This window comes from Maylandia zebra, linkage group LG22 (genome assembly GCF_041146795.1).
Source record: "Maylandia zebra isolate NMK-2024a linkage group LG22, Mzebra_GT3a, whole genome shotgun sequence".
NCBI lineage: Eukaryota > Metazoa > Chordata > Actinopteri > Cichliformes > Cichlidae > Maylandia > Maylandia zebra.
Genome location: NC_135187.1, coordinates 2,552,715 through 2,577,603, shown reverse-complemented (window position 1 = coordinate 2,577,603; position 24,889 = coordinate 2,552,715). Strand labels below are relative to the sequence as shown.

Genomic DNA, 24,889 nt, shown 5'->3' with positions numbered 1-24,889 from the left:
GTGGAGTGCAATCATTTCCCAGAAACAATTATAATATTCAGAGTAAGATGACAGGAAAGCACAGACAGTGTTTCCTTGTCCAGGGGAATATTTGTCAGGATTGATTAACTGTTCCGATATCAAGAGCAATAAATACTTCCAACAAATAACTACAGCCCGTTTCTTTGCTCCATGGATATTGTTAAAGAATATTTCCTTACAGTTTTCTATGTTTTTACTCCCTCTTTCATTCCTTTTTCATTCTCTTGAGCCTTCATTTCCCATCTTCTCTTACACAGATTCATAGGCATGCTATTACTGAGCAATATATGATATATAACAATCTGTTGTTGTTGTTACAATTTCCTCATTTTAGTAATTTCCTTTTGCAGTTTTCCCTCGCCTGCTTGTTTTGGACTAGCCTGGCTCATCATGGAGAGATTTTTGTTGGCTTCCCCTCCCAGTCTGTCCATTTCCACTGTCTGCAGGACTTATTGCATCAAGTATGTCTCAGCACAGAATCATGTTGCAAGGCAAGGGTTTGCAGTTCGCAGCCCTCCCCTGAAAACATCCATGAACTTTGACAATTAACGACAAAAATGATGCCGTCAAATAATCAAACACTATGTGAGGAACATCTTGTCAACAATCCTGTGACAGTAACTAAAGTATCTCAACACACTGGAGTCGGTTTATGTTTGTGCAGTAAGTTAGCTGTTAGCATATTATAAGTTAGCATATTACCATAACCTCACTGTAATACAGATTTTCATTAGCCTCTGCTATCAGTGCAGATTCTTAATGGCTGAGTAAAAACATGAGACTAGATCAGTAATGTCTTTCAAACAGCTCGTGCTGGTGGTTGTTGGGAAGCCATCTGCTCAATTTTCTCCTCAAATGATCAGTGAAGCTAAACATCTATTGTACCGTTTGACAAGTGACAATGGGCGAATTTTTAACCATAAAAACACACAAACTCAAATGTTTTAGCACTTTTCCTGATTTATTTTTCTTGCAGCTATTAGATAAGACACGATTTATATGTTTGCCGATGGCTTAAAATTTTAATCCAAGGAGCAGCCAGTTTATTCAGAGGCACATTTTTCAGTCACACTAACCCAGACCTTCCCAAAGTGTGGGGCCCGCCCCCTAGGGAGGGCGCAGAGCCATTGCAGGGGGGGCGCGGTATGAAAAGGGAAAAAACTAAACAACGCTTGGACACTGCTAGCATGGGCGCCCACAAAAACGCAAAGCAGGAGATGAAGCATCGCTGAATGTTTCCAAACCAACTTCATTCTAAGCCAAAGACCAGAAAATATGGTGAAGCAAATCTGCCCTTTGGCTTCACCTGCACAAGTGCCGAGGTAGGTCCCCCTGCATAACTGCTTTTCCCTTTCGTCGGGAGCAGCGCTGGGCTGTTAAAATCACAGACAAACAGCATCCCACATTCTTGATTTTTAGTTCACAAACACTTCTTGTAATGACTAACTACTCCTGACATTTTGGAGATGTTAGCTCTTTATACAGTAAAGTTACAGCGGGATACAAATAATATCAGGCTGATCCTGCCACGATTTGTGTTTTTAAACCCATTTTGCACACAGAGGCATTTTTTGAAAAATGTATTGATAGCAATGTTGAATATTATTACACAGGGAAAAAAAACAACTACATGTAAAATAATTAGGCCTCTGCCTTTGTAAATAGAGGGACGGTAACTGCTTGTGTAAACGTGCAAAACCTGCAGATAGAGACAAAATACTGTTAATCTGACTCTCTGCCACTCATTCATCTCCTGTAAACAATAACGTGGCGCACAGCGTGACGTGGAAAAAGGCACATACCTTTAACATTGCGTGACGAACTCTGGATTCCTCGTCCACACATAAACCCAAAAAAGGAGTTTAAAATTTTTTTTCGGTGATTCGAAATGACCCAGTGGTGCATCCGCAGCACGGGCTTGTTGGCTGTTTAGTTTTTTAAAAAAGTCAAAAGCATGGCATGAGAATGGAAGTAGTTTAACCTATACTGAGTATATATTTGTAGGGTCTGCATAAACATGAGCAGTGTGTTTATCGTGAACTAATTGCAGTTTTATATTTAGAGCTGTTTGTAAAAGCTCCATCATTTAATCTGCCGCTCCATTCATTCTGCTCACGACTGGAGCTGAAGAGTCCCAGGAAAGTTTGGAGATGTTTACAAAGCTGCCCATTAACAAGCACACAGGGCAGCGGATTAATCACAGTTTATGTGACATTGTTATTGAGCTTCGACGCAGAATAAGAAAATGTACTGGCACTAAAAGTGAATTAAGAGAAATGCTGCCCATTGTTATTTTATTGCTTTAATTTGGAGCCACGCAGTCGGCCTTCATAATGATTTAACACAGAGTGGGTAAGTCGTGCTTATTAAAGCATGAATGGTGCTTTAATCAAACGTCAGTGTTGCAACACATCCCCTCCCAGATATTAGATGATCGACTGCAACTTATTGCAACAAGTCTAAGGAGCTTGGGAAGAAACATTTTGGAAGGAACGTCAAAGTATTTCAGAACAGCACGTATTTAATTCCTTCCATAACAGTCACGTGACTGTCTTCTGATAAGACTTATCCATCTCTATGGTAACGCTCTTAACTGAAAAACATCATCTTAAACCTTCAGTAAACGATTAATGAAGCTGAATGAGTTGCTTGTAAGGATGCATTGTAGCTCATTACTGTCACCTGAACTACAAAAGCAGATACAAAGACACGATGCATGACTTCAGCTCATGCAGGAGAAAGCAGACAGGCCTGTTGACTGCTTTTATTTTACCGCAGTCCAGTGCTGCCGACACAAAATCGAAGCTCTGCAGAATAGCATCGTTAAGCTTCGCGATATTCATTTTATTCTCCTTTTTCTCAGTGAACAATCTTTTGTAAGAATTTCTGATTTAATTAACAAGCTAACAAAGATGAAGGAGACGAGCACGGACAGTAAAGATGCTGTTTGCTCACATAGCCCCACAGAGTCGTAGATTCAAATGTAAGACATGGAGCTGAACACGAGCCCATTCTATTCACCTCAATTTGGCTGCAATGAAAAAGGATTAGCTACACTCATCTTTGTCAGCTTAGCTTTGCTGAATCATTCACATCACTACAAATATCCACTTCACCCAGAAGTTGGAAACCGACAAACCCACAGACTGCCATGGTGAGTCATCATATTACACAAGATTATAATACCAGTGGTATTTGTATTATTATTATAACAGCAATGGTTCCCAAATAGCTTGAGGCAAGTCAAGACAATCCATCAGATTTCGTAGTAACTAACTGGAATATGCAGCTGGTTTCTTTAATTTTCTCCTTTATTCCTACTCTCAGTGTAGATGGATTATCTGTTGGGAGACAACACGTCATAAGTGCCTCCAGCTAATAATAATACTACCCAAAGACAAATGACAAAATGTTAACAACAATAATAATAATTTTAAAATGCAGAAATTCAAAGAGGTGAGACATAAAATGTTGGTTTGGGCTCTGATCCTCTGATGTGCCCAAGGCAGGTCAATAATGATTCTGATTAGTACAAAGATAGAATTTCATCCTGCCTCTTTCTATGATACTATATCAAACTGCACCTACAACGGTGCTTTTGGTGTTTTTAAGAAATATGGTCAAAGTGACGAATTTGTGACAAAACCCAGCTGAAGGAGAATTCTTCAAAATGATTTTTCTGCAGTTTGAGTCATTACATAAAGTATCTGACATTTACTGTGTTTAAAACGATAAATGGCAATCAAGAGAAGTAAATGTTTATCTATCGGCGATACTTTAATGCCTGGGAATTAAAAATTCAAAGCGTCATCCTGTAAATCTTTTGATTGTTTTTCACATTTTCATTTTCTTAATCTTTAAATAAAAACCTACAGCTTAATAAAAAAAAGGTTAAAGGTCTTTTTTTTTTCATGTTGCTGCTCACACTGTGCAAATGAATTCACTACAAAGATATGGAGGTACTGCCACCTGCTGGAATGATTGGAGGGTCTTTACCTTTCAAAATAAAGCTCCATAAGGCCATGAATTCATTCTTACTCACATTGCATGCCTCACTGTTGTCTGGCTTGTTAGGAAGGAGGAAGGAGAAAACCTTTAGCGCTCCGTCACACTCATCAACCGTCTGGTTCACCTCCTGGCAGCTTGTAATCACAGTGTAGAAGTGGGTGGGAACGGGGAAGCCATCAGCTGAGAACCTGGACCGAGGAGGGGGATCAGAGGCACGTGCAAAATGTGAAAAAGTGAAAAGCACACCGTACAAATGCATCACTTACACTACTCTGGCTGCTTACGTTAGGAGCTAAATTGCATCAGAAGTCTAGTAAATCTTTAAATAACCTCCACAACCAGTTCAGCATCAGTAATGAACTAAACACTCGTACCTTTGGACCACTGGTGGAACATGCACAGCTACTGAGAATATGTAAGCTCCACAAAGTGAAAACCACAGCATGCTGTGTAGTTATTAATCACTTAAATGATTCCTCACATGGAGACGAAATGCTCGCCATATATTTATAGTGCATTTATGACACAGGCAGACAGGAAGTCTCTGCAAAGGCTCATAAAGACTGGAGAGCATCGGAGGGATAAAACGTCCATCCGTGGACTCCATATACACACAGCGCTGCCAGGAAAGAGCTGAGGGAGTTATCAGGGACTCACTGCTACCTCAGAAATGTGCATATCCTGCCACCCTCTTGTAAAGAGGGTGGCAGGATATGCTTTTTATTTGTTCTTGTTTCTAATGTCTCTGTAAAGCACTTTGAATCACCTTGTTGTTGAATTGTGCTATACAAATAAACTTGCCTTGCCTATAATATAGTTAATAATTTATATTTGTGTTGTATTTTGCATTGTCTTGCTTATGCTTCTCTTTTCTCTACGACTGAGAGAGCTCTGCGCTGCTTTATGCACAAATGGCAACAAAATAACCTTGAACCTTGTGTTTTGACACACATATGCACATGCAAGCTCACTTTAGTTGTTATCAGCTAGCTGACCGAGCGCCGTCATCGCTCGCCGCTGCGGTGAACTTACTCTTTTATCTTCTCGGTGGTGTCTCGAAGGCCGTCGTAGTTATAATCAAAAACAGGGCCGCAGAGAACGTTGATCCCATTGCTGGCCTCTGCATAACGCCGCAGCAGCGTGCCTTGTAGGTAACTCCACACTCCTGCACACCCACAGAAAAATAGGCCATGCTGCTTATACTCTCACCTTTTTTATAAACATCAGTAATAAGAAACACTCGAAGAGCAGCTCAGCTTCTGTCCAGTATTTGATTTTGTATATATTCATTTTGTTTTTTCTTTTCGAGTAGATTTTCCATTTCAAAGAAAGAAAGAATAAAAACAGGAGAAGTGAGGTTTCACTGGTGGAGTGAACATCTGTAAATCTACTGACCATGACAAGACTTTAGGCGTCACGTCCTAAATAAGGAAACCTATCCTGTTCTTGCTGTTTCCCATTTATTCCTGCAACCTTTTATGGCCTTAATATAGAACCTATTAGCCGAACAGACACAAACAGACACACAGCTGACGCACACACAGCATAATGGGTGCATGCATGGGGCAGGTATGCAGAGGCTGAGTGTCTGCTTTCTCCTGATAAGTCCTCTCTCTTTATAAACAATGGGTATCAGGCCACCCTGGCTCATACCTGACATCACCACATTTCTGTCCCGTGTCTCATGGAACACAACTCAATTTCCACCTCCACAAGGACAGTTAAACTAACAGATAAAAAAAAATGCGCTGATGTCAGACTCATTGTTTAACTCTGAAACTATTCTTAAGTCACAATCTACTGTAAATACAAAGGGAGGGGGTGAGAAAGTAAAATAGTAAGACTGTCATCAAACAGTGTGTTGTTGCAGCGGCTTCAGTGCTGATAAGAACTCATAATTATTCAAATAGAGATGCAGTCACTTCACACAATGTCTTTGTTTTGGGTTCGAGCTAGAGACTGTATATCAAAGATGGACATTCCCGCTGTACTGTATTTGCTGTACTTTTGTATTTTGAAAGCTTGATGTTGGCCGAGGGCCGACTGTGGCTCAGACTGAGGAGCGAGCTGCCTACCAGCTGGATCAAATCCTGTCAGTGGATCATGAACAACATACTGAACCCCAGGTGTTTGAGGGTTAGATAAAAGAAGCTCAGGTGTCGATAAAAGCACTGTATGAACAACTGATCAAACTTAATGAAAAGATGCTACGGCAGGGGTGGGCAACTCCAGGCCTCGAGGGCCGGTGTCCTGCAGGTTTTAGATGTGTGCTTGATCCAACACAGCTGATTCAAACTGCTAAATTACATCCTCAACATGTCCTGAAGTTCTCCAGAAGCCTGGTAATGAACTAAAGACGAATTTGCTAATTACCAGCTGACAGTGGCATATTTGGTTAGTAGGTTTTATTTGACAGAAAAATCAGTGCTCAGTGAGAAGAGTCCTAATGTTTCACGAGCCTGTTACTGAGACTGAAGCACAAACATCTTGTATGGGAATGTAACATATTTTGTGGAATGCAGTAAAGACCAGATTCCCCACATTCCCGGTCCCTGGTATAAATACAACATCTTGAGACAACTGTTAGCGTGTTGCTACAGTTACGTACAGCTGAAGTGAAAATACGAATTTTTGACTTTTATGGAGGTGACTTACTCTTGAAGGCAGGGTACATGGGGACAGTGTTGGTGATGAGCGAAGCGTCATATCTGGACTCGGGAGACGTTGCCAGCTCTGTCAACACAAACGTGTGAGTCACACCTGTCTTATCATCCACTGTTTGCACATATCCAAACAAGCTCGTATAAGATGTTGACATCGCAGAAACGTCACTCAGAAGTTGTGACAGTCAAAGTTAACCCAGTGAAATTTCGGATTATTGTAATGATTTCCTATTTTCCCGGCACTCCGCTGGAATTTCAGTGTTTTCCTCCTCAAATATCATTTTAAATGTAACTATATTATGTTAAATAACATAAGCTATAGTGCTAACAATGTATGCAAAGTTTGGACAAATGAACTCCCCCATCATATGCAACAAGGTGGCCTGGTCCACTTCCTGTCGTTCTCTAACTTCCTTGGAAAGGTGAACTTCAGGAAACTGGTTCTCAGGGCCCTGATTGCCATCCTTATTAAAGGGTTAGACTTTTATTTTTTTCACATAATTGATATATTTTATTTTCTATATGACTACATCAGTTAAATCGTCAAGAATTAAAGCTCAAAACCTAAACGACTCTTTCGATTACAAATAACTCAACATAATTTTATCTCATTTATACTAAGATCCGGTTTTTATGATGTTTGCACAATGTATATTAAGCAACATGGATATTTCTGCACAGAGGGTCCTGTGTTCACCCTGTGGTGCTACCTGGGGGGAAGAGGAAGCCATACGTGAGGTGGGTGTTCTGGCCGTAGGCGCTGCAGCTCTGACTGTGATCAGCTGACACTCTGGCGTCGACTCGGATGCACTGAGCACTCGGAGAAGCATCTGGTACAGGAGTCATGTCCTCCTGTGAGACAGACATGTGACAACATACAGTGAAACTGAACCAAAAATGTGGTTAATCGCAGTCAATTCATGATTTAACAGTAGGGGCATTACTTTTATCCTGCATAGGGCCAGGTAGGGTTAATGTTTTATTCCCTTAATAAATGAAAAAAAAAAGTGTTTGTTTTGTCATTTAATGGTACCAGTTGCATTTTGGTGCAGCTGAAAGAATCTAAGATCAAAGATAAAAAGCATCTAAAGTGAGAGTGAAACTCAGATGTAATGCTGGGCTCTAATATAATGTTTACTTCCACTCATGTCTGCGTGTTGTTTTGGCATTCATGCATGGCGATGTATATGCACGGAGCAGGTGTGCCATACGTGAGCAGCTGCACAACATCACAACACAACACCTGCAACGAGTCAAACACGCGAGTGTGTTTACTGCAGTGGCTGTCTGAGATTTCATGTTTGCGTGTTTTCAGAGCTCTGTCACATCCTGCTGCGACACAAACACAGTCACTCACTGCAAACACCACGAGTGTTTGCAGTGAGTGCACCACCAGTGAGTGCACCACCAGAGTGCCTCTAATGTGGTTGCATCAGAGGTTTAACCTCATTTATATCAACGAAGTTCTGAGAGGAAAGAGAGGAAGAAGACGTCTGTTTACATGCTGGACACGTCTGGACATGCTGTTCGTGCAAACACAGGGCAGGGTTAAAAAAGCAGAAATGCAAGAGTTACTCTTGTACTCTTACAGTCTGTCACATTTCAAACTAATCACCTGAGTAAAGACTTCTGTAATAGTCTTTACTCAGGTGTCAGTCTGTCGTCAGATTCTAGCATCCTTACACTGGCTGCCAGTCACTTTTCAAATGGATGTTAAAATGTTATTATCCGTCTTTAAGGCGTTGCATGGGTTGGCACCCTCAGACCTTTCTGATCTTTTGAACGGGTTCACTCCAGCAAGGTTATTGAGGTCTGCGGATCAAACGCTCCCAGCTGTGCTGAGGTCCACATTACAGCACAGAGGAGGTCGGGTCTTTCCTGTAACTGCTTCTAAACTTTCAAAACCCATCTGAAAACCCACCTTTATTCCTTGGCTTTTAAATGAGAATGAGGAATGAATGAACTACTTTCATTTGTCTTATTTCCTATTCAAATCTTCTCATTTTATGCTTTTTTCATAATTTTTCTTTTTATCTCTTTTAATTATTTTTAATTTTAAATGTTCAGCACTTTGCTGAACAGTAGCTGTTTTAAGTGTGCTGTATAAATACATTTGACTTTGACTAATCATCATAAAGCACTGATTGCACCAGGGTTAGTAACACCGGCATGTCCCTGAAGTGCCTTCAAACATGCTGATATAGCAGCTTCGAAACATTGCACAGGAAGGCTTCTTCCTCTTCTTCTATCCCAAGCGCCCTCTTGTGTCTCGCAGGCACCTCTGCATATCCTCCTTGACCACAACCATGGACGTCGTCCAAGGTCTTCCTCATTCCTCCAACATGTCCACTCTCCCTCCTCTGAACATGTCCAAACTCTCTCAGCCTCGTCTCGCTAGTGCCATCTCCAAACTACTCGACCTGAGCTTTGCCTCTGATGTACTCATTTATAATCCTGCCAATTCTGGATACTCCTAAATGAAAAAGTTTGCAAAAGGTGAGTTTTCACAGACAAGAGTATAAATATAAGAATAAGACTTTCCACAGGAACAGGGCGGTGATGACCTGCAAACTCTTCAGGTTAAGTTTCTTGATATGAACAGCAGCTAATCTTAAGCAAACAACTGGCAATCAATATGAACATAAGGACTCCTGAAATATAACAGAAAAAAACTCAAACTTTTATCTTCATATCATGGAAGTGTATCTGTGAATTTACCCTCTGACGTTTTTATAATTTGGACTAGCAGGAACACAACAACCAGAGATCAAACTAGAGAAAAAACTAAAAGTTTTAGGTGACTTCAAGGGACAATCAATGGCTTGTAGAACCAAGCTGACTGATACAAGACGGAGTGAGAACTTTACATGCGTGTACCTGTGGTGGCAGTGTGTATGATGTCCACAGGGGCATGGCTAGCTCTTTGCTGTATCCACTGATGAACTCCACATGATGAAGAAGACTGTACTGAGTGTCAAACATCACCGCTGGTCGACCAAACGGCAGCTGGGTGCTGTCTGCAAAAACAACATGTTGTACCTCGATGCCAAATTATTTGATTATACTTCATAATTAAAGGTGATTCTGTTGGTGTCCTCTGCAGTTCCTACTGACCAATAAAACGGCAAAAAATACAAATGAAAGCAGAAACAGGAGGCATTGCTTTAAGATACATGATGAAGAAAATCTAGATTTACTGTCAAATAATCCTATTTCCTCAGCTGCTAGCTGAATGCAGCTGTTCCAGTGTGTGTGTGTGTAACACTTACTATAACTGTAGACCCCATCTGATGCACGAGTGAACAGCCCATTGATCTCCACTTTGTTCTGAAAATGATAAAATGTGGTTTTTTTCCTCGTCTTTGTTTGTTACAGAAGAAAGTGACAAACACGGTGAAATCAGCTGGATTTAGATGTTACAAATGATTTCTGTGGCATTGCTGCCTCCCACAGACCTCATCGTCACAGCTGCAGCCCAGGTCGTGGCTGATTTCGGCGTCGGACGACGGCGACGGTGGCGTGACTTCCTCTGGCATGCTGGGTTGGAAAGGCGGATCTTTCAGCATGTCGTTCAGACTGCCGTGTGTCCCGTTGTTTGGAACTGGCTTCAAGCCCAACAAGTCTAAAGCACGAACAATCAGAGGACACGCTATTATAGTAGTAATGATAACATCGGTATTATTATCTCGGCCAGGAGTGTCCTTCTCCAGTCCTTTAGAGCTTCCGTCCTGCAGCTTTTAGACACATCCTTGTTCCGACACCTGAATCAAATGAGTGGCTTGTTATCAGGCCTTTGCCAAACTTGATGGCTGAAGAGGTTTCCAACCATTTGATTCAGCTGTGTTGGAGTAGGGATGGATCTGCAGGACAGTAGCTCTCGAGGACTGGAGTTGGACACCCCAGATCTAGACCATATTTTCTGGTATTCAAAAGAAGATAAAAAAATGATTCTTACCACACATGACATTGTATAACTCTATATTCTCAAACTCCGGCACCATCTTCTGAAATTTGAAGCTTGGCCCATGGCCAATAAAGATTGTCTACAAAAAAGAAGGAGCATCAAACAGTGAAATCAACTCGTGGAGTTTTCAAACAAACTTTATGAAAAACTGTCGTGTGGACATCAGATCAGAGAGATGTACTCCTCATAATGAGGTAATAGTCAGCCATGTTTCTTGTCCTTCTCTCAAATTCTACTTTTCTCGAAACAATACTCCGCGTGGAACAAGAAGAAACCTCTGGGGCTGAAAATGAAGCCGAATGAACCTTAGATTCCAAAAGCTGCAGTTCCTTCAGCCACCACTTGATGTCATCATCAAGGGTCAGTCATCATGGCCTTCTGTGATAAACTGCCACTTTATAACAGATGGTTTTAAAACGGTACAAAGTCTTTTTTACGTTCTTTAACAATCACATCTGTACTGACAACACATCTGTCTTCAACTATTTAAATTCTGTTTGACTACAACTGCTACATGTCAGCCTTTAACTCACCTGGTTCAGCCACTGAGCTGAGCTGCTCGTAGAGCTGCTGGTGTTTAACATATTAAGATACTATGGCTTGCTGTGTGATTTTAAAAATGCTACATGGTAACCTTTGGCTCAGAAAGCCCAAGATGGCGGTACTCATAACGCCAAGTATTCAAACAAAGTATCCAAGCTTGACGCGCGATGCCTTTAACATATAAACACAGAAGGAGCAAACAGCAGATACGACACACGAGTACCCTCATGCTGGTTATCTTGTTGTCAAAGCCGTGATCACCAAAGAAGCCACACCGAGTCCTCGGCTTTTCTGGCATTTTCCTGAAAACAACAAACATGGAGTATGCAGGCACTGAGTCATTCTGTGATTTTTGTAGCTCAGTGTGACAAAATGCAAAAATCCTTCCTTCACCTCACTTTCTAAATATCAGTGAACTTAACTTAAAGTCCTCAAATTTAACCAGACATAATTTAAACATAAAGTGGGAGTAGAGGTCACTGAGGCTGCCCGTTTCCTTTGTAATCGTCTTATTTCTTCCTCAGACTTGATAAGATCTCGATTTATTGGTAGTTAAAACACCGTTTCTGACAGATTAGAATCACAGGCTACCTGGCAATGTGCCACTTCCTCTCCATCAGCAGATGGACATCCTCAATCCGTCTGTTGTTGGCGTAGTGAAGCCTCTTGGGTAAATCCCGTTTCAGGTATGGCTTGAAGTGCTGAGCTGGCATTTTGCACTGAAACAGTAAATACAAAGGTGAACGACCTGACCCCTGCAAACACAGCAAACCGCTCAGTTTGTTTTAGGCTGTACTGTGATCTTATACATTTGTTACTTACAGTGAGGTTTGCAACCACAACTTTTGGGTCATCTGGAAATGGAAATTTGAGAAATATAAAGCAGGTTTTGCATCTAAAGAAAGCACGTGTCACACTGTGCTATTTAAATGTGCGCACTTACACGTGGTCGGTTTTGGCTCACGGGGTCGTATTCTGCCCAGCGAGCCAGGGATCAGCGTGATCTCGTCTATGTTGAGTGGGTAGCTGCTGAGAAACTCTGTCCTGTCGCAGTGGGCCTCCTCCATCCCTGAGACACAGCAGTGACATCTGTAACTTCTCGACACACCTCAGACGTACACAAGTTGTGTGACCAAACGTTTCATGCTTGTGCTGACACTGAGAGTACACGCCAAGTGAAGGAACCTGTGTGTCTTTTAAAAGAACCATGTGACTTTCACCAGTTTTAATAGAGACTCTCAAACCTGATGCAGCTCTTGATGGCATCTCTGTGGCCTCCAGAACTAGAAGAGGTCAGATCTAGTGTTTCTTTAATCCTGTTTTTCTCCCGTCACCCTCAACCAATCACAGCAGATGGCCCCGCCCCTCCCTGAGCCTGGTTCTGCTGGAGGTTTCTTCCTGTTAAAAGGGAGTTTTTCCTTCCCACTGTCGCCAAGTGCTTGTTCATGGGGGGCCATCTGATATTTGGTGTTTTCTCTGTCATATTGTCTCTATTCATACTAAAAAACAGCGTGAGCTGTTTGCTCGTGTGATTTTGTGCTGCAGAAATAAAAGTGAATTGAATTAAACTAATGTGAAGAAATGTTGAGTCATTTTTGACCAATCGTTTCTTCTGTAGCCCTCATATAAAAAGTCTATGCATAACTTCTTCCTTCCATTGCGAAAACTGGGAACATCCCATCTCAGAGTGATGCTGAAAAACTAGTCCATGCATGTGGTGTTTCTGGATTGGACTATTGCGATTGCTCATTTCCAGGATGTCCGAAAAAGTTCAGTGAAACCCTTCAAAGTTGATCCAAAGTTGTTGCAGATCAGGTGACCCTGAAACATTATTTAGTAATGAGGCTACAGGATCCGGCTGCTGGGGGGCTTCCTGAGCACTTTTCCTTCCTCCCAGTGAAGGAGTAAAGGTTCTAAAGAAGGTCTCTTACTCTGTAAAGGAGCTCTTCCCTCCAAGTACAAACATAGAGGACTGTCTAATCATTGCTGCATTTACAAGAACTGTAATAAAAGGGTTAATTAGACAAAATCCTCTGAATTCAGCAGGTTTCTGTGGAGCTCATACCGTGATCTCCTACAATGATGAGATTGATACAGCGGTGCAGGTTCATCTGCTTCAGTCCATTCATTAGCTGACCAATGATGTTGTCAATTTCCCTCAGAGGGTTGTCCAGCTGTGGACAATATTTCAATTGAAACCAAAATGATTGATTATTGCATATCATTAATCGCACCTCTTAGACCATCTTCAGGCCTAGCTCACCTCACTGCTGAGTGGACCCATTCGATGTCCGTAGGCATCGGGCTGCTCTGAGTGGATAGCATAAACATACGGCCTGAAAAGACATGACGAAGGAAACGTTGTGCTGCGAAACACTTTTCATGGAACAGTGATGACTGAACAAGGTAGAAAAAAACTTTGTTTCAGTGTGAGTTCAAGCATCTCACCTGAACGCACAACCAGAGAAGAAACACAAACACCTACTTCACCTGCTGACACACCGAGCTGTACAAACACTCCATGCACGTCACTACCCAGCACTTATCTGCAGCATCACCTTCAAGCTACTTTTTGCACAATGCAACAGTATTTTGCACATTTCCACTGCACTGTCTTGTTTCTGTATCGTCCTGTTCTGTCTGGTGTTTCACTGTCTTGTCTTGTTTTATTGCAGTGTTTGCACATTACTCTGTTATATGTCATATGTAGCACCAGGGTCTCTGAGGAACGCTGTCTCATTTCACTCTGTACTGTAACACTGTGCATGGTTGAAATGACAATAAAAGCCACTTGACACTTATCGGCTTCTGATCCGATCACTGACCCCAGACTCTGCAGTCTCTTAAACAGACACACCCACAGTATCACTGTCACTGTCATTCGTGAGTAATTTTACACATTATTTTGTGTGTGAAAGCTACATGCTAATTTATTGTAAAAAAGTAAAAAAGACATGGACACACCTGACATCATCGGGCAAGTGCAGCCAGTGCAAGATGGTCAAAATCCTCCTTTCAAGAGGAATCACCCTGAAAACAAGAATCATGATGATTAAAATTTTAATGACAAAACCTGACGATCAATTTTTATTCTGTCACCAAATAGCTGAGGCTGATGGTTTGAATGTAAATCAGCAGATGAACACGCCGTTTTGTTCGGACTCCTCGGACTCTTCAATGGCCTTTGTTGTGACTGTGTGGGAGTATTGTCCCATTGTCTGTCTGTCTCAGGATGTGACTAGTGCGCATCTTCATGTGTAGCCCTCGTGATCATTGAGTCATGGACATGCAAACACTCGCTGACATGAACCTGTCTGCTTCGTGCCTGTCAGTCGCGCTGCGCTCGGTCATCGGGTCAAATCAAAATCAAAAGCTCCTCTTTTACGTCTGTGTTGCTCAGACTTAATAACACTTTGTAGTTAATTACACGAAGCATCAGAGAAGCACTGTTGCTCAATGATGTCACACATTTTAATATTTGCTTTTTAAAATTAAAATCTTTGACTCTGCCCAGTATCCCATTATCATTTATCTTCCCCTCACTGCTTCGGACTCAATCTTCAAGAGTTTTTCAGCTACTAAAGTGTATTTGTGTTGTTTTTTCCCTGAACCTCCCTCATTATTTCTCCTGAAAGACTGAGTTTTATTTATTTTAGTGCATTATTGTGTTATTTGGCAAGTAGAAAGATTTCCCCACAATGAACAACAGCTTCACCAGCATCCACATCATGTCTCCTTTCTGTACTGTTTCCCTAAATTGGCAGTATCCTCAGCAACATCCACACCTAAGCCACAGACTGGTATCCAGGGTGTACCCAGCTGTTTGCCCATGAAACGAGTCATAGGCTCCAGCCTGACTTATCCCCGAGGGGGCATTTCATTAAGAGAGATCCAGGGCTCTGACTGAGCCCATCGGACATTCAAAGAAAATCAACACAAAATATATCAAGAATGTATAAGTAGTGCAGGAAAAGTGGAAGTGACTCCTCAGTAAAGTCTGATATCTAAAGCTACTGAAAAACATTCCAGTACTAACTTAAGTACCAAGGCCAGAAGAACGTGCCTGGTTTCACTCCTTGTTTCTCAGCGGTGATCCAGATCTGAAAAAGAAACAAAAGGAGATGAAATCCAGAAATCCAGCGGTCCTCTTAAACGCTGTTATAAGTGACCTTAACACCTTACGTAAGCTCTTCAAATCTATGGAGAGAAAATGTTGACAAAATGGTCACAAATGTGTTCAATATTCTCAGGATTTTGTGTCACTCTGCGTACTTACAAAATGTGTGCTCCGGCACACGTACAAACACCAGTTTTTAAAGAAGTACGCTTTTTAAATTTGCATTTTATGCTTTAAGAGTTACGCCTGCTTTTTGGTCAGCTGGACTCTAGACTGGACTCACAGGCTGTCCGCCCCACCAGCGGTGGTTCAGTTTCTCTCTGGAACGCAGTGTGAACGTGGCATTAAAGTCTGGGTCATACATGGTGTTCCCCACAATCCCGTGGGACTCTGGGTACAGGCCCTGCAGACAGATGGCACATTTACTGTTTTAAAAATGAGTCCAACGCTTGAGTAGCAACACGAGCACAGTGTAAGGGCATTTTGAACACACTGGCAAACATTTGTGTTTGCTCATTCTTCAGACAGAGTACTCATTAACAGACTAGCTTTACTGTAACTTCCAACATGAACCATCCATTAAATATGCTGGCTCACTTACCGTGGCTAAGGTGTACAAATTTGGAAATGTTTTTGATGGGTAGACTGGTCGCATGTACGGTGTAGACGTGCCACATCCTCCTGAGGGGAAACAAAAGGTAACTTTTTGTTAAATTTTGCATTTTAAGAAGTAAAGAGTTGTGAAAGCTGCATTTTACAGGATGATACAAGCAACCAGGCTATATTTTTGACTCATCAAAAAGTAAATAAAGGACATACAGAAACTGCTGGCTCTGTAAAAATCACTTAAATACAGATGAAGTTAAAAAGAAGACATACTGAGTTTATGAAGGTTTGGGATGACAGACTGGTCCTTCTTCAGGTAGGAGGCTCTGAACCCATCGAGCGAGAGCATGATGAGAGGAGGACGGACGAAGCTGAGAAGCACAAGAATGACAAAGCTGATTGATCTGGTAACATCACCAAACTGCAGTTATTCTCCAAAATGGTGTTTCAGGTTTCTATAGAAGGCGTGGAGCCATTATGCTTTTTTTAGAGACGTGGTTAGTCATCAGACTCCACGGAGTTTGCATCTTCTCCCCGTGTTTGTGTGGCTTCTCCCCGGGTACTCCGGCTTCCTCCCACAATCCAGAGACATGCACTTAGTGGGGATAATTGGCAACTCTAAATAGGTGTGAAGGCGGGGGTTAATGTGAGTGCAAATGGTTGTCGGTCTCTGTGTGTTAGACGGGCGACCTGTCCAGGGTGTACCCTGCCTCTCACCCTGGGACAGCTGGGATAGGCCCCAGCCCCCCCTCGACCCTGAAAAAGGATAAACAGATGGATGGATGGTCATCGATCTTACCCTGCAGGGCATTCAGGACTCGTGATGTCCTCGCATTCTTCTTGCAGCCACGAAGTCTCACCTGGAGAGGAAACCACAGTACATCACATGCTTGAAAGCAAATTTAATCTCCATGTCACTTGGTTAAAAATGATAATGACATGTACCTTTGCACATGGACTTGTAATTTGAGCAGCAGTCTCCTTTTTCCAGACAGTCCTCTGAGCAGTGGCAGGCATGGTCTTCATTCCTCTCCTCCCTACACCGTTCCTGTTTGCATTCAAAGCCTCCCTCTGAGCACAAACAGGAAGTCAGTTCATTGATTATTTCCGTGTGTGAAAAATAACATTTTCACAGGATTCTCTGCAGTTCTTTGAGAATCTAAGCACATGCAATGATTCAGCTTGTAGAAGCAACTTCAGCAGCAGTAACCTAAGTAAGTCTAGTCCACTGGTCCACTCGTCTTTGCAACACTGCTCCAGTTGACTGAGGTTGATGGTTATTTGTTTGTGCACAGATCTCTTAATGATCTTTTTCTTCTTCTGTATATTCAGATAGAACTTAGCAGACCTAATCTGTGCTGCCATGCTCCTTCTTAAATTTAGAGTCCTATCCTGGCACAATATCATGAACTTTAACATTTAACATGTGAATGAAATGAATAGTTTTAGGCCTCTGAGCTCCAGCTCTTGTTCTGTTTTGGGGGGTTTGCAGTTAGCCTGAGCAGAGGTCTGACATCCACTCTTGGGAAGATGGTGACATCATGATAAGATATACATGCATTTGATTAGCAGCACCAAGCTGCTTCCTACCTGATTAATTCAGATGAAAGCAGGAAACACAACGCATCAGCGTGCTGCATCATGACAAATTCAATCTGATTACATCATAACGTTACTCTTACTGGCTCCGTTCAAGACTCTCTTGTGTTTTTTCCCTTTCATTCAGGCGTTTACAAAACTTCTGAAGGAATGTGTTATCATGTACAAAGTTGCAGTCTTACAAAGTTTTCACAAAAAGTTTCCTGAGACACTAAACGATGCTGATCCTTCACACAGCCTGGTTAGTAGGTGTGAACCCACGTCCATTAAAAAAATGACTTTCAGCTGTTCCCTTCTTCACAGCACATAGTGCTCTGTGTTTGATTTGGCATCTCAAAGGATTTTTGTCACAAAGTCCACAGAGTCTCCTCGTTCTGTAGAAACCCATCCAGCAATCAGACTCCTGGACAGCACGTTCACTCCATCACTGATCGTTAGCCATGTGGTACAAACTCTACAGAGCTTGTTGATTAAACCATTGTGTTACTGAGCCTTGAAAGTAATGCAGTGTCTCTGTGGCTCCACGACCATCTTCCAAGTCACATGTTAGACGAGCTCAGGCTGCACATTCGCCTCCAGCAGCCTCGACAGCTTGTTCAACTTTGGCTAAATTCTGCCGAGTTCATCTGCCTCCGAGTCCCCAATGAGCCCTGTTCCACTGTTTAACTGTCTTCTCCCAACCAACGTTTTCAGATCTCAGATCTCTGTTGCATAACAGAGGGTCCTAAAATGTGTTACAGATTATCCATACCCAGGCAACGCTGACGTTTTATTATACGTTTTAAAAAGAAGACCCACAAGAAGCTCATGGTTGCTGAATTCATTTGAAGATTTTTTTAAATGTTCCACAGTTGTTTACTTCATGTTTTCAAGATGAACATACAGTTATAGGTGATGCAACCGAGATTTAAATTAGCATCAGATGAAAATGAACATTTTGGCTTTTGTTAAATTTCCCTGTGTTACAAGAGAAAGTACTCATCCCGAGCTTTGTAGGCATGTTATATGAAGCATATGTAAATATCTATACTTTTAATATTAGACAGCTCTGTAGCTGTTCATTGGCTGTTACACATCTCTAAACTGCTTTTAAGGGTTTACATTGTCAGCTCGATGCAGTTAGTTGTTGACCAAGAGCCACAGACTGGGTAAGAAAACAGGAAGTGAAGAAAAGACGAGAGACGTGAGCAAGTGTGTAGAAGCCTGACCTGTTTTCAGGCAGTGCTCATCAAAGTCAGAGCAGCAGCTGTAGTAGGTTTTGCAGAGATTGTCACATCTGCATCCTGGAGGGCTGGCCACCTCCAGCTCAAAGCACCTCCCCTTACAGGAGCCCGCTGAGCTGACCCACTCTGAAATGACTACAGGGAGGGGAAGGGCATGGTGAGACACACATGCTGCAAACATGCCCACATACAACGTTTACCAAGTATAATGGTGCACAGCTCTGGTATAAAATGTGTTTTTATGTCTTTAAGCAAAATCGAGAAGTCGTAGTACACAAGTTCTAGCTCGGTTTGCCTCCATAACAGTCATTCAAGGTAAATTCAAGTAATTTTCCTATAACGGTTTTTGTCATCTAGATTTTCGATGTCAAAACTCATAATTAAAACACTCCTGTTGATGTGAAGTTAAAGTTAAGTAAATGCAACTCGTTCCTGCTTGAAGTTTTGTTCACATTGGCCCAACCATTAAGGAGGAAATATGTACATACAGATATATATTCACATCTATCCTGCTATGATTAGAGTGAGAAACAAAACACCAACAGCCTGTAGCTGCTAGCTCGGTGTTTTTTCTCGCTTTGATGTAACTTGGCAATACACATTTTAAACATCAATGTCATTTTGGTCCAAATGCAGAAATAAAGGTTTCCACCATATTTGATCACATCAGTCTTCAGCTCAGTTATAAGACTTTCTTAACTCAACAGCCCAGAATAAGCGTTGCTAAGACAACAAGTGTGTTCTCACTTTTAGTATGAGATGGCGGGTTGTCCCCTCCCTCTGAAGGTCGGCTGGCTTGAAACACATAAGCTCTGCTGACATCAATGCCCCACAGACAGAACGCAACCACTACCTGCAGAAAACCAGAGAGCATTTCTTTTTAACACATTTCCACTCCTCAAGGTCAAAGGTCAGGCTTGGAGGATCTCTAGAGCTGGTACAGCTTTAGTATCCTGCTCAGCAAATCTTTACAAGAACTGATGTTTTCCAAAGTACAACTTAAACCCAGATTTAAGGTGAAAGCAGCTCAGAATGGTAACGGGAGCTTTGTTTCATGCAGCTCCAACGCTTCTAATAGGTTTAATTACACAATCATGCAGTTGGACATTTTCTTGCTTAAATAAGTAAGACTTTCCCTGAAGAATCAACTAGATGGCAACTTTGTTGCTCGAAGATCTGTTAATGATGAAGCCTAAACAGTTGTGCAAGTTGCTGTGCCATGTGCACCAGGTGCACCTTTACACCCACATACAGTTGCAGATGTTGACTCTCCTCACAAGCCTGACGGTCTCCACTTTTACCCAAATAATAATAAAAAGATTCACACAGATTTACATATTCAGAGTTTCCCTCTTCCATTATGATATTTATTACTATTCAATATTTTAGACAATAAAAACACTCAAATTAGTAGAAATCTTACATGAAGTAACATAAGTTCAACCATGAGTTAGACCATGACCTGAACACCGAGTTTAGAAACAAATGTTTGATCTAAAATGTGACTCACATCGGCGGATCTCTCACAGATCACATTTGGCCTTGACAGACAGTTTGGACGCAGGGTGACTCTGGTCACCCCAACTCTGCAGGTCAACCTCGTACGTGTCATGTGTCAGCGGTGGTAACACATCTGTGCCATACCAGGAACGCACAACACTTGTCAGTGCCATAACTGAGTTAGAAAGTCTCAAAGTAGCCCAATTAGGTCCAGATGTAACTGGATATTGTCTGTCCACTCAGCATGTAGTGGCCAGATGTTAGATGTACTGTGACTTCTCCTCCACACTACAGCTGTCATAATCTATGTCGATACAGCGCCATGACTCGTGTCCGGCCCTCAGAGTGCTCAAGGTTGCCAAAATCAGTATGTTATCCGGGTATTTTGACGTCAACTCAGCGTGGACTGGTGTGTTCTTTAAACTACGACGATCCAGTGACTGATGACTAATTCAGGTATAATTCATTTTTAATATACTGCGTTTGCTAATTTCAATTCATTCTAAAATGAATGATAATAAAAGTGATGATGGTGACCAAACCCACGTCCTGAAGGGAGACGGGAGTGATCCACGGTGGAACCGTTAACCTAAAGCTTTTTGCTTACCTTTACCTCCCACAGGTAAACAAATCTGCGGCATTGTTGACAATGAGCTGTTCCAGGCTATCCATCATCATCATCATCTGTCCCGGCGTGAGTCAGACCAAAAATAACAGCAGCAGTCATCGCTGCTGCATAATTGATACTTCGCAGACTTATGTAATGCCTTCTTTCTTAAGGTAAAGCTTCCAGGTTTGCGCGTTTGCGCTGATATCAGGCACGGAGCGATTGTCTCGCTCTCAGGTCGATACATCAGTTCTGCAGCCCTGCAATCTGTGTTTAGAGGGCAGGCGGGGCGGAGCTGGGAAACACTTTAAATGAAGCTAAAACTACACGACGCTGAAATCAAACCAACAAAACTGTCACAGTCTTACCGTACCAAATTTCCCAGAAGCATTTTCCAAAGAGTCACTCTACTTCTGGCATTCACTTAAAAAACTGAAAGATGTGACCAATGTCCGACAGAAGGTCCTCGGTGCACCTCTGCAGATCGATGAAGCACGGCGCAGGCTTCCAACTCTCTCCCGCTCTCTCTCTCTCCACTTGTTTGCCTTTGCTCTCTCTCTCTCTCTCTCTCTCCCTCTCTCCCTCTCTCTCGGTCTTGATCCAATAAGAGATGAAGTAATGGTAACAGCTGCGCTGTGGTACAAGAGAGCGTCAGGTCGGGGTGACGCTCCGGAGTCCGACACAGTCAGCAGCATTGAACGATCACAGAGGGAGGGAGGGGGAGGAGGGGTGTGTGTGTGGGGGGGGGGGGCACTCACGGGGAAAAGAAAACTGTATAATCTTTGATCCTGAACCGTTTACTGTCTAAAGGAATATGGTGGTTTCATTAATAATTGATTTACGCGAGGTTGATCAGACTTTGTATAATAAGCACTGCCAGCTGAGATTTAAAGGTCTCTGTAGTAGCTGCTGCGATTTTTTCAAAACAAATAAGAAAAGTGTGCGTGGACACATATTGCATAACAAAGCAGTTTTGAATTTTCCTGAGAAATGTTGCACTGAGTCAAAGTCCCAAACTGACTGCAACGAACTGTATGCTGTCTTATCAAATGCTTAGCGTTGCCTAATGACTGGTGGTGAAATGTGAGCAATGCACAGTGACTGTGAGCTGATGTTTCAGAAAAACAGAAAGCAGTCCCAGTTTCACCCCATTTTCAGACTTTATTGTAATACTGAAAATCATCTGAAAATACCAGTGAACTGTGGAAAATCCACAGGACGGGGTTTTTGAAGCCCTGTCAAACTTTAAAAGTTCATATTTCCTTTTAACACAAACAGTAGGTTGAGCTAAACATTGGTTATTTCACCAATCTTAAAATGAATTTTGGCTAAAGCAGTAAAACAGAACTGTTTAGACCGAGCTCTGCCACGTCACTCAGTGACTACAGTGAGTGCTCCCTGCATGAATACACTTTATGTTCTGTTTGCAAATGTTCCAAAACAGAGGGACTAGTGAGCCAATGCCCATGACTTTCAACAGGAAAGTACTGCAGTGCATAAGGATGGGCTTTCCACAGTCATCTATGTAAAGAGGTGGGCAGTGAGGGCTTCTAAAGTAAACCTGTTTGCCTCTGCTTTGAGTTTTTGGGGGGTTTCTTTTACTGTTTCTATGAAATTCACACACCTCAGGAATAATTCACCAGTGCACAATCATCCCTCAGACTGGGTTCCTCTTTGTTCACAGAAGAAGGTAGAGTTTCATCCAGGATGTGGCACCACCACACCCGATGTGGAAATGAGCTCTGTCCATAGTGTGTCTTGGATCAGCCCTAGGTGGCGAGGAGGGTGGCGTTCCACTGGAGGTGCTGGAGCGATTCTTAGTGTTTTATTTAGAAATCAGAAGAAACACATGGTTGCAAATTAGCAGAGCGTGTGCACTGATATTCCCGCCTGCTACCACACAGCAGCAGGCCATTAAAGGCTATCCAGAAGCCGTGTGTGCAGAACCACGTTGCCTTTCAGCACCGTAAACCTCCTCCTCGGATAAAGACGAGAAACGTTGGGATTTGTGTTCGTGAGACACCTCAGAGGTGACACGGATGCACCTCAGAGGGCTTCGTTAAAGAGTTGGAGACATTTCATAAGTTTCCTTTAGACACACATGCTCAAATTTCAGTGGAGAGGTCAGAGGTCATGTGCTGCAGGTCGACATTTATTGACTTGTTCAAGGACATCAAACATCAGCGTACTCTCCTGTTTTTTTGTTTTTGTTTTTTTACTGAACAATGAAAGTCTTTTGTATTTAGTGTACGTGAATCTACTTGAAATTCATGGCATAAAATATTAATTAAATCAACAAATAAATGATTGATGGCCAACACTTATAAACACACGTAAACATTTAAGGGACTTTGTATCACAGGGGGTGCACATGTCAGCCGGAGACAAAAGGCTGATCCAGCATCAGAAGCTCAGCCTCGGTCTCTGACTGAATGACTGAAAGCTCAGAGATACCTGAAACCTGCAGTGTACCCAACCCAGCGCAGCCAAAGCAGCATGTGAACGTCTAACATTTTGCTGTACAAACAGCGGGACGAAGACACAACACTACGAAGAGAGCGCTATTAGTCAAAGCTATCTCGTCTCTGCACCCTCTCTAATGGCGCCCTCTGTTCTGTAAGGCTGGATGATCACCGCAGAAAGTCACAGCTTAGCCATGTTTAACAGCACATGCAGGCTTTTAAAAGGCTCTGCTCTCACTGACAGTCTGGACTCTGCTGGGAACACGATGTTGGGGGGGACGTACGGGGGGAAGGGAGCTCTCTGGGCTTTGAAATGGATCTGTACATCCATCCCCTCAGGGGGAAACATCCTCGTCTTACAAAGACCACACACAGACATAAACAGTCACATATGCATGGGCACGCATTCATACAGAGGCATGGCCCACGGCGGCATGCCAGAAGCAAGCGCACGGTGATTTCCATGGACAAGAAGACAAAAGCCAAAACATTTGAAAACATTTTAAGAAACTGCGCCTCATTCGTGGTTGTTTCTGAGCCAAGCTTTGATGCTTCGGCTGGCTGATGCTGGTCAGGCCACAGCTTGAATTTCAAAGCACCTGGACAAACCACAGCAGCGAGACCAGTGAGATTAGATTAGATGAAACTTTATTAATCCCTCGGGTGGGTTCCTCCGGGAAATTCAGTTTCCAGTAGCACAGCACCGACAGAAGTTGCATGTTACAGATACAATAAAGGGGAATGTGAGTGAGGATATCAGCATAAATATACCATATGTACACATATATAATCCATATAATATGGATAATGTGGATGTGGAGGTGCATGAGGCTCAAAAACATCCAGACTTGTTGTGTACGAGCATCTTATTTCATTCTTCAGGGTCACCAGGGGCCTGCTGCCGTAGGCTGAGGATGGCTGGATGGATATTTAATTACCTTGCTTATCTCAGTATTTGAGTGCACGATGAAAATATTCAAAAGACTTTGCAGACATGCAAATATAAACAAATACACATGAAAACTTTGTAGGATTTCAACACTATTCAAATCTTCAAACTTCAAACATGAGACGAGATGACGGTTTGCAGCCAAATCTTCATGATCCTCAGCCTGAACTGAACTCTGACTCATGAAGAAGCGCTGACCTTACAGAATCTGAACTTCCTTTTCTCGTGGCTCACAGCGCCGCTGTCAGCTCAGCCTAACCGGAGAGGCAGGAAGAAGTGTGACGCAACCAGAAAGGCAGATGCTTCCTAAACAGTGCTTACACGTCTGCACTGAGCCAGCAGCTTACTTACTAGATGACAGTTATGTGACTGCATTAAGGTGCCAATGACACCATTTAACTTTAGCACATAAAAAAGGCAGCTAGCGAGAACAGCTGTTTGCATTTGTGTTATTATCAGCTGCAGGTCAGGCAAGAAGTAAAGGAAGTCAGTGACATGGCGTGTTTTTCTTTTTATGATCTATATTTTAAAACTACAAATACATTTCTGACAGATTTAGTGTGAAACTTCAGCTTTGTTACATCGATCACGTTTATGATGTTTGGGTCATTATTTGGTGGTTTTTCC

General features: G+C 42.4%; 1 protein-coding gene across 1 annotated transcript in view; it reads right to left on the bottom strand.

Moving 5' to 3' along the window:
- The window catches only part of enpp2l (ectonucleotide pyrophosphatase/phosphodiesterase 2-like), a 30,753-nt gene extending 9,219 nt beyond the window's left edge, over positions 1-21,534 (bottom strand). Inside the window, exons 1-24 of the mRNA XM_004574227.3 lie at positions 21,225-21,534; positions 19,492-19,597; positions 18,730-18,879; positions 16,868-16,993; positions 16,722-16,782; positions 16,196-16,293; positions 15,918-15,997; positions 15,600-15,719; positions 15,244-15,299; positions 14,164-14,229; positions 13,463-13,535; positions 13,265-13,373; positions 12,143-12,268; positions 12,022-12,053; positions 11,791-11,918; positions 11,423-11,501; positions 10,648-10,735; positions 10,148-10,314; positions 9,962-10,019; positions 9,570-9,709; positions 7,403-7,544; positions 6,685-6,762; positions 5,062-5,194; positions 4,064-4,217 (exon numbers count right to left, since the gene is read on the bottom strand). Of these exons, the coding sequence (XP_004574284.1) occupies positions 4,064-4,217; positions 5,062-5,194; positions 6,685-6,762; positions 7,403-7,544; positions 9,570-9,709; positions 9,962-10,019; positions 10,148-10,314; positions 10,648-10,735; positions 11,423-11,501; positions 11,791-11,918; positions 12,022-12,053; positions 12,143-12,268; positions 13,265-13,373; positions 13,463-13,535; positions 14,164-14,229; positions 15,244-15,299; positions 15,600-15,719; positions 15,918-15,997; positions 16,196-16,293; positions 16,722-16,782; positions 16,868-16,993; positions 18,730-18,879; positions 19,492-19,597; positions 21,225-21,242 (2,388 nt within the window). The 5' untranslated portion in view covers positions 21,243-21,534. The remainder of the gene's footprint in view (positions 1-4,063; positions 4,218-5,061; positions 5,195-6,684; positions 6,763-7,402; positions 7,545-9,569; positions 9,710-9,961; positions 10,020-10,147; positions 10,315-10,647; positions 10,736-11,422; positions 11,502-11,790; positions 11,919-12,021; positions 12,054-12,142; positions 12,269-13,264; positions 13,374-13,462; positions 13,536-14,163; positions 14,230-15,243; positions 15,300-15,599; positions 15,720-15,917; positions 15,998-16,195; positions 16,294-16,721; positions 16,783-16,867; positions 16,994-18,729; positions 18,880-19,491; positions 19,598-21,224) is intronic.
- Positions 21,535-24,889: the final 3,355 nt, after the last annotated feature.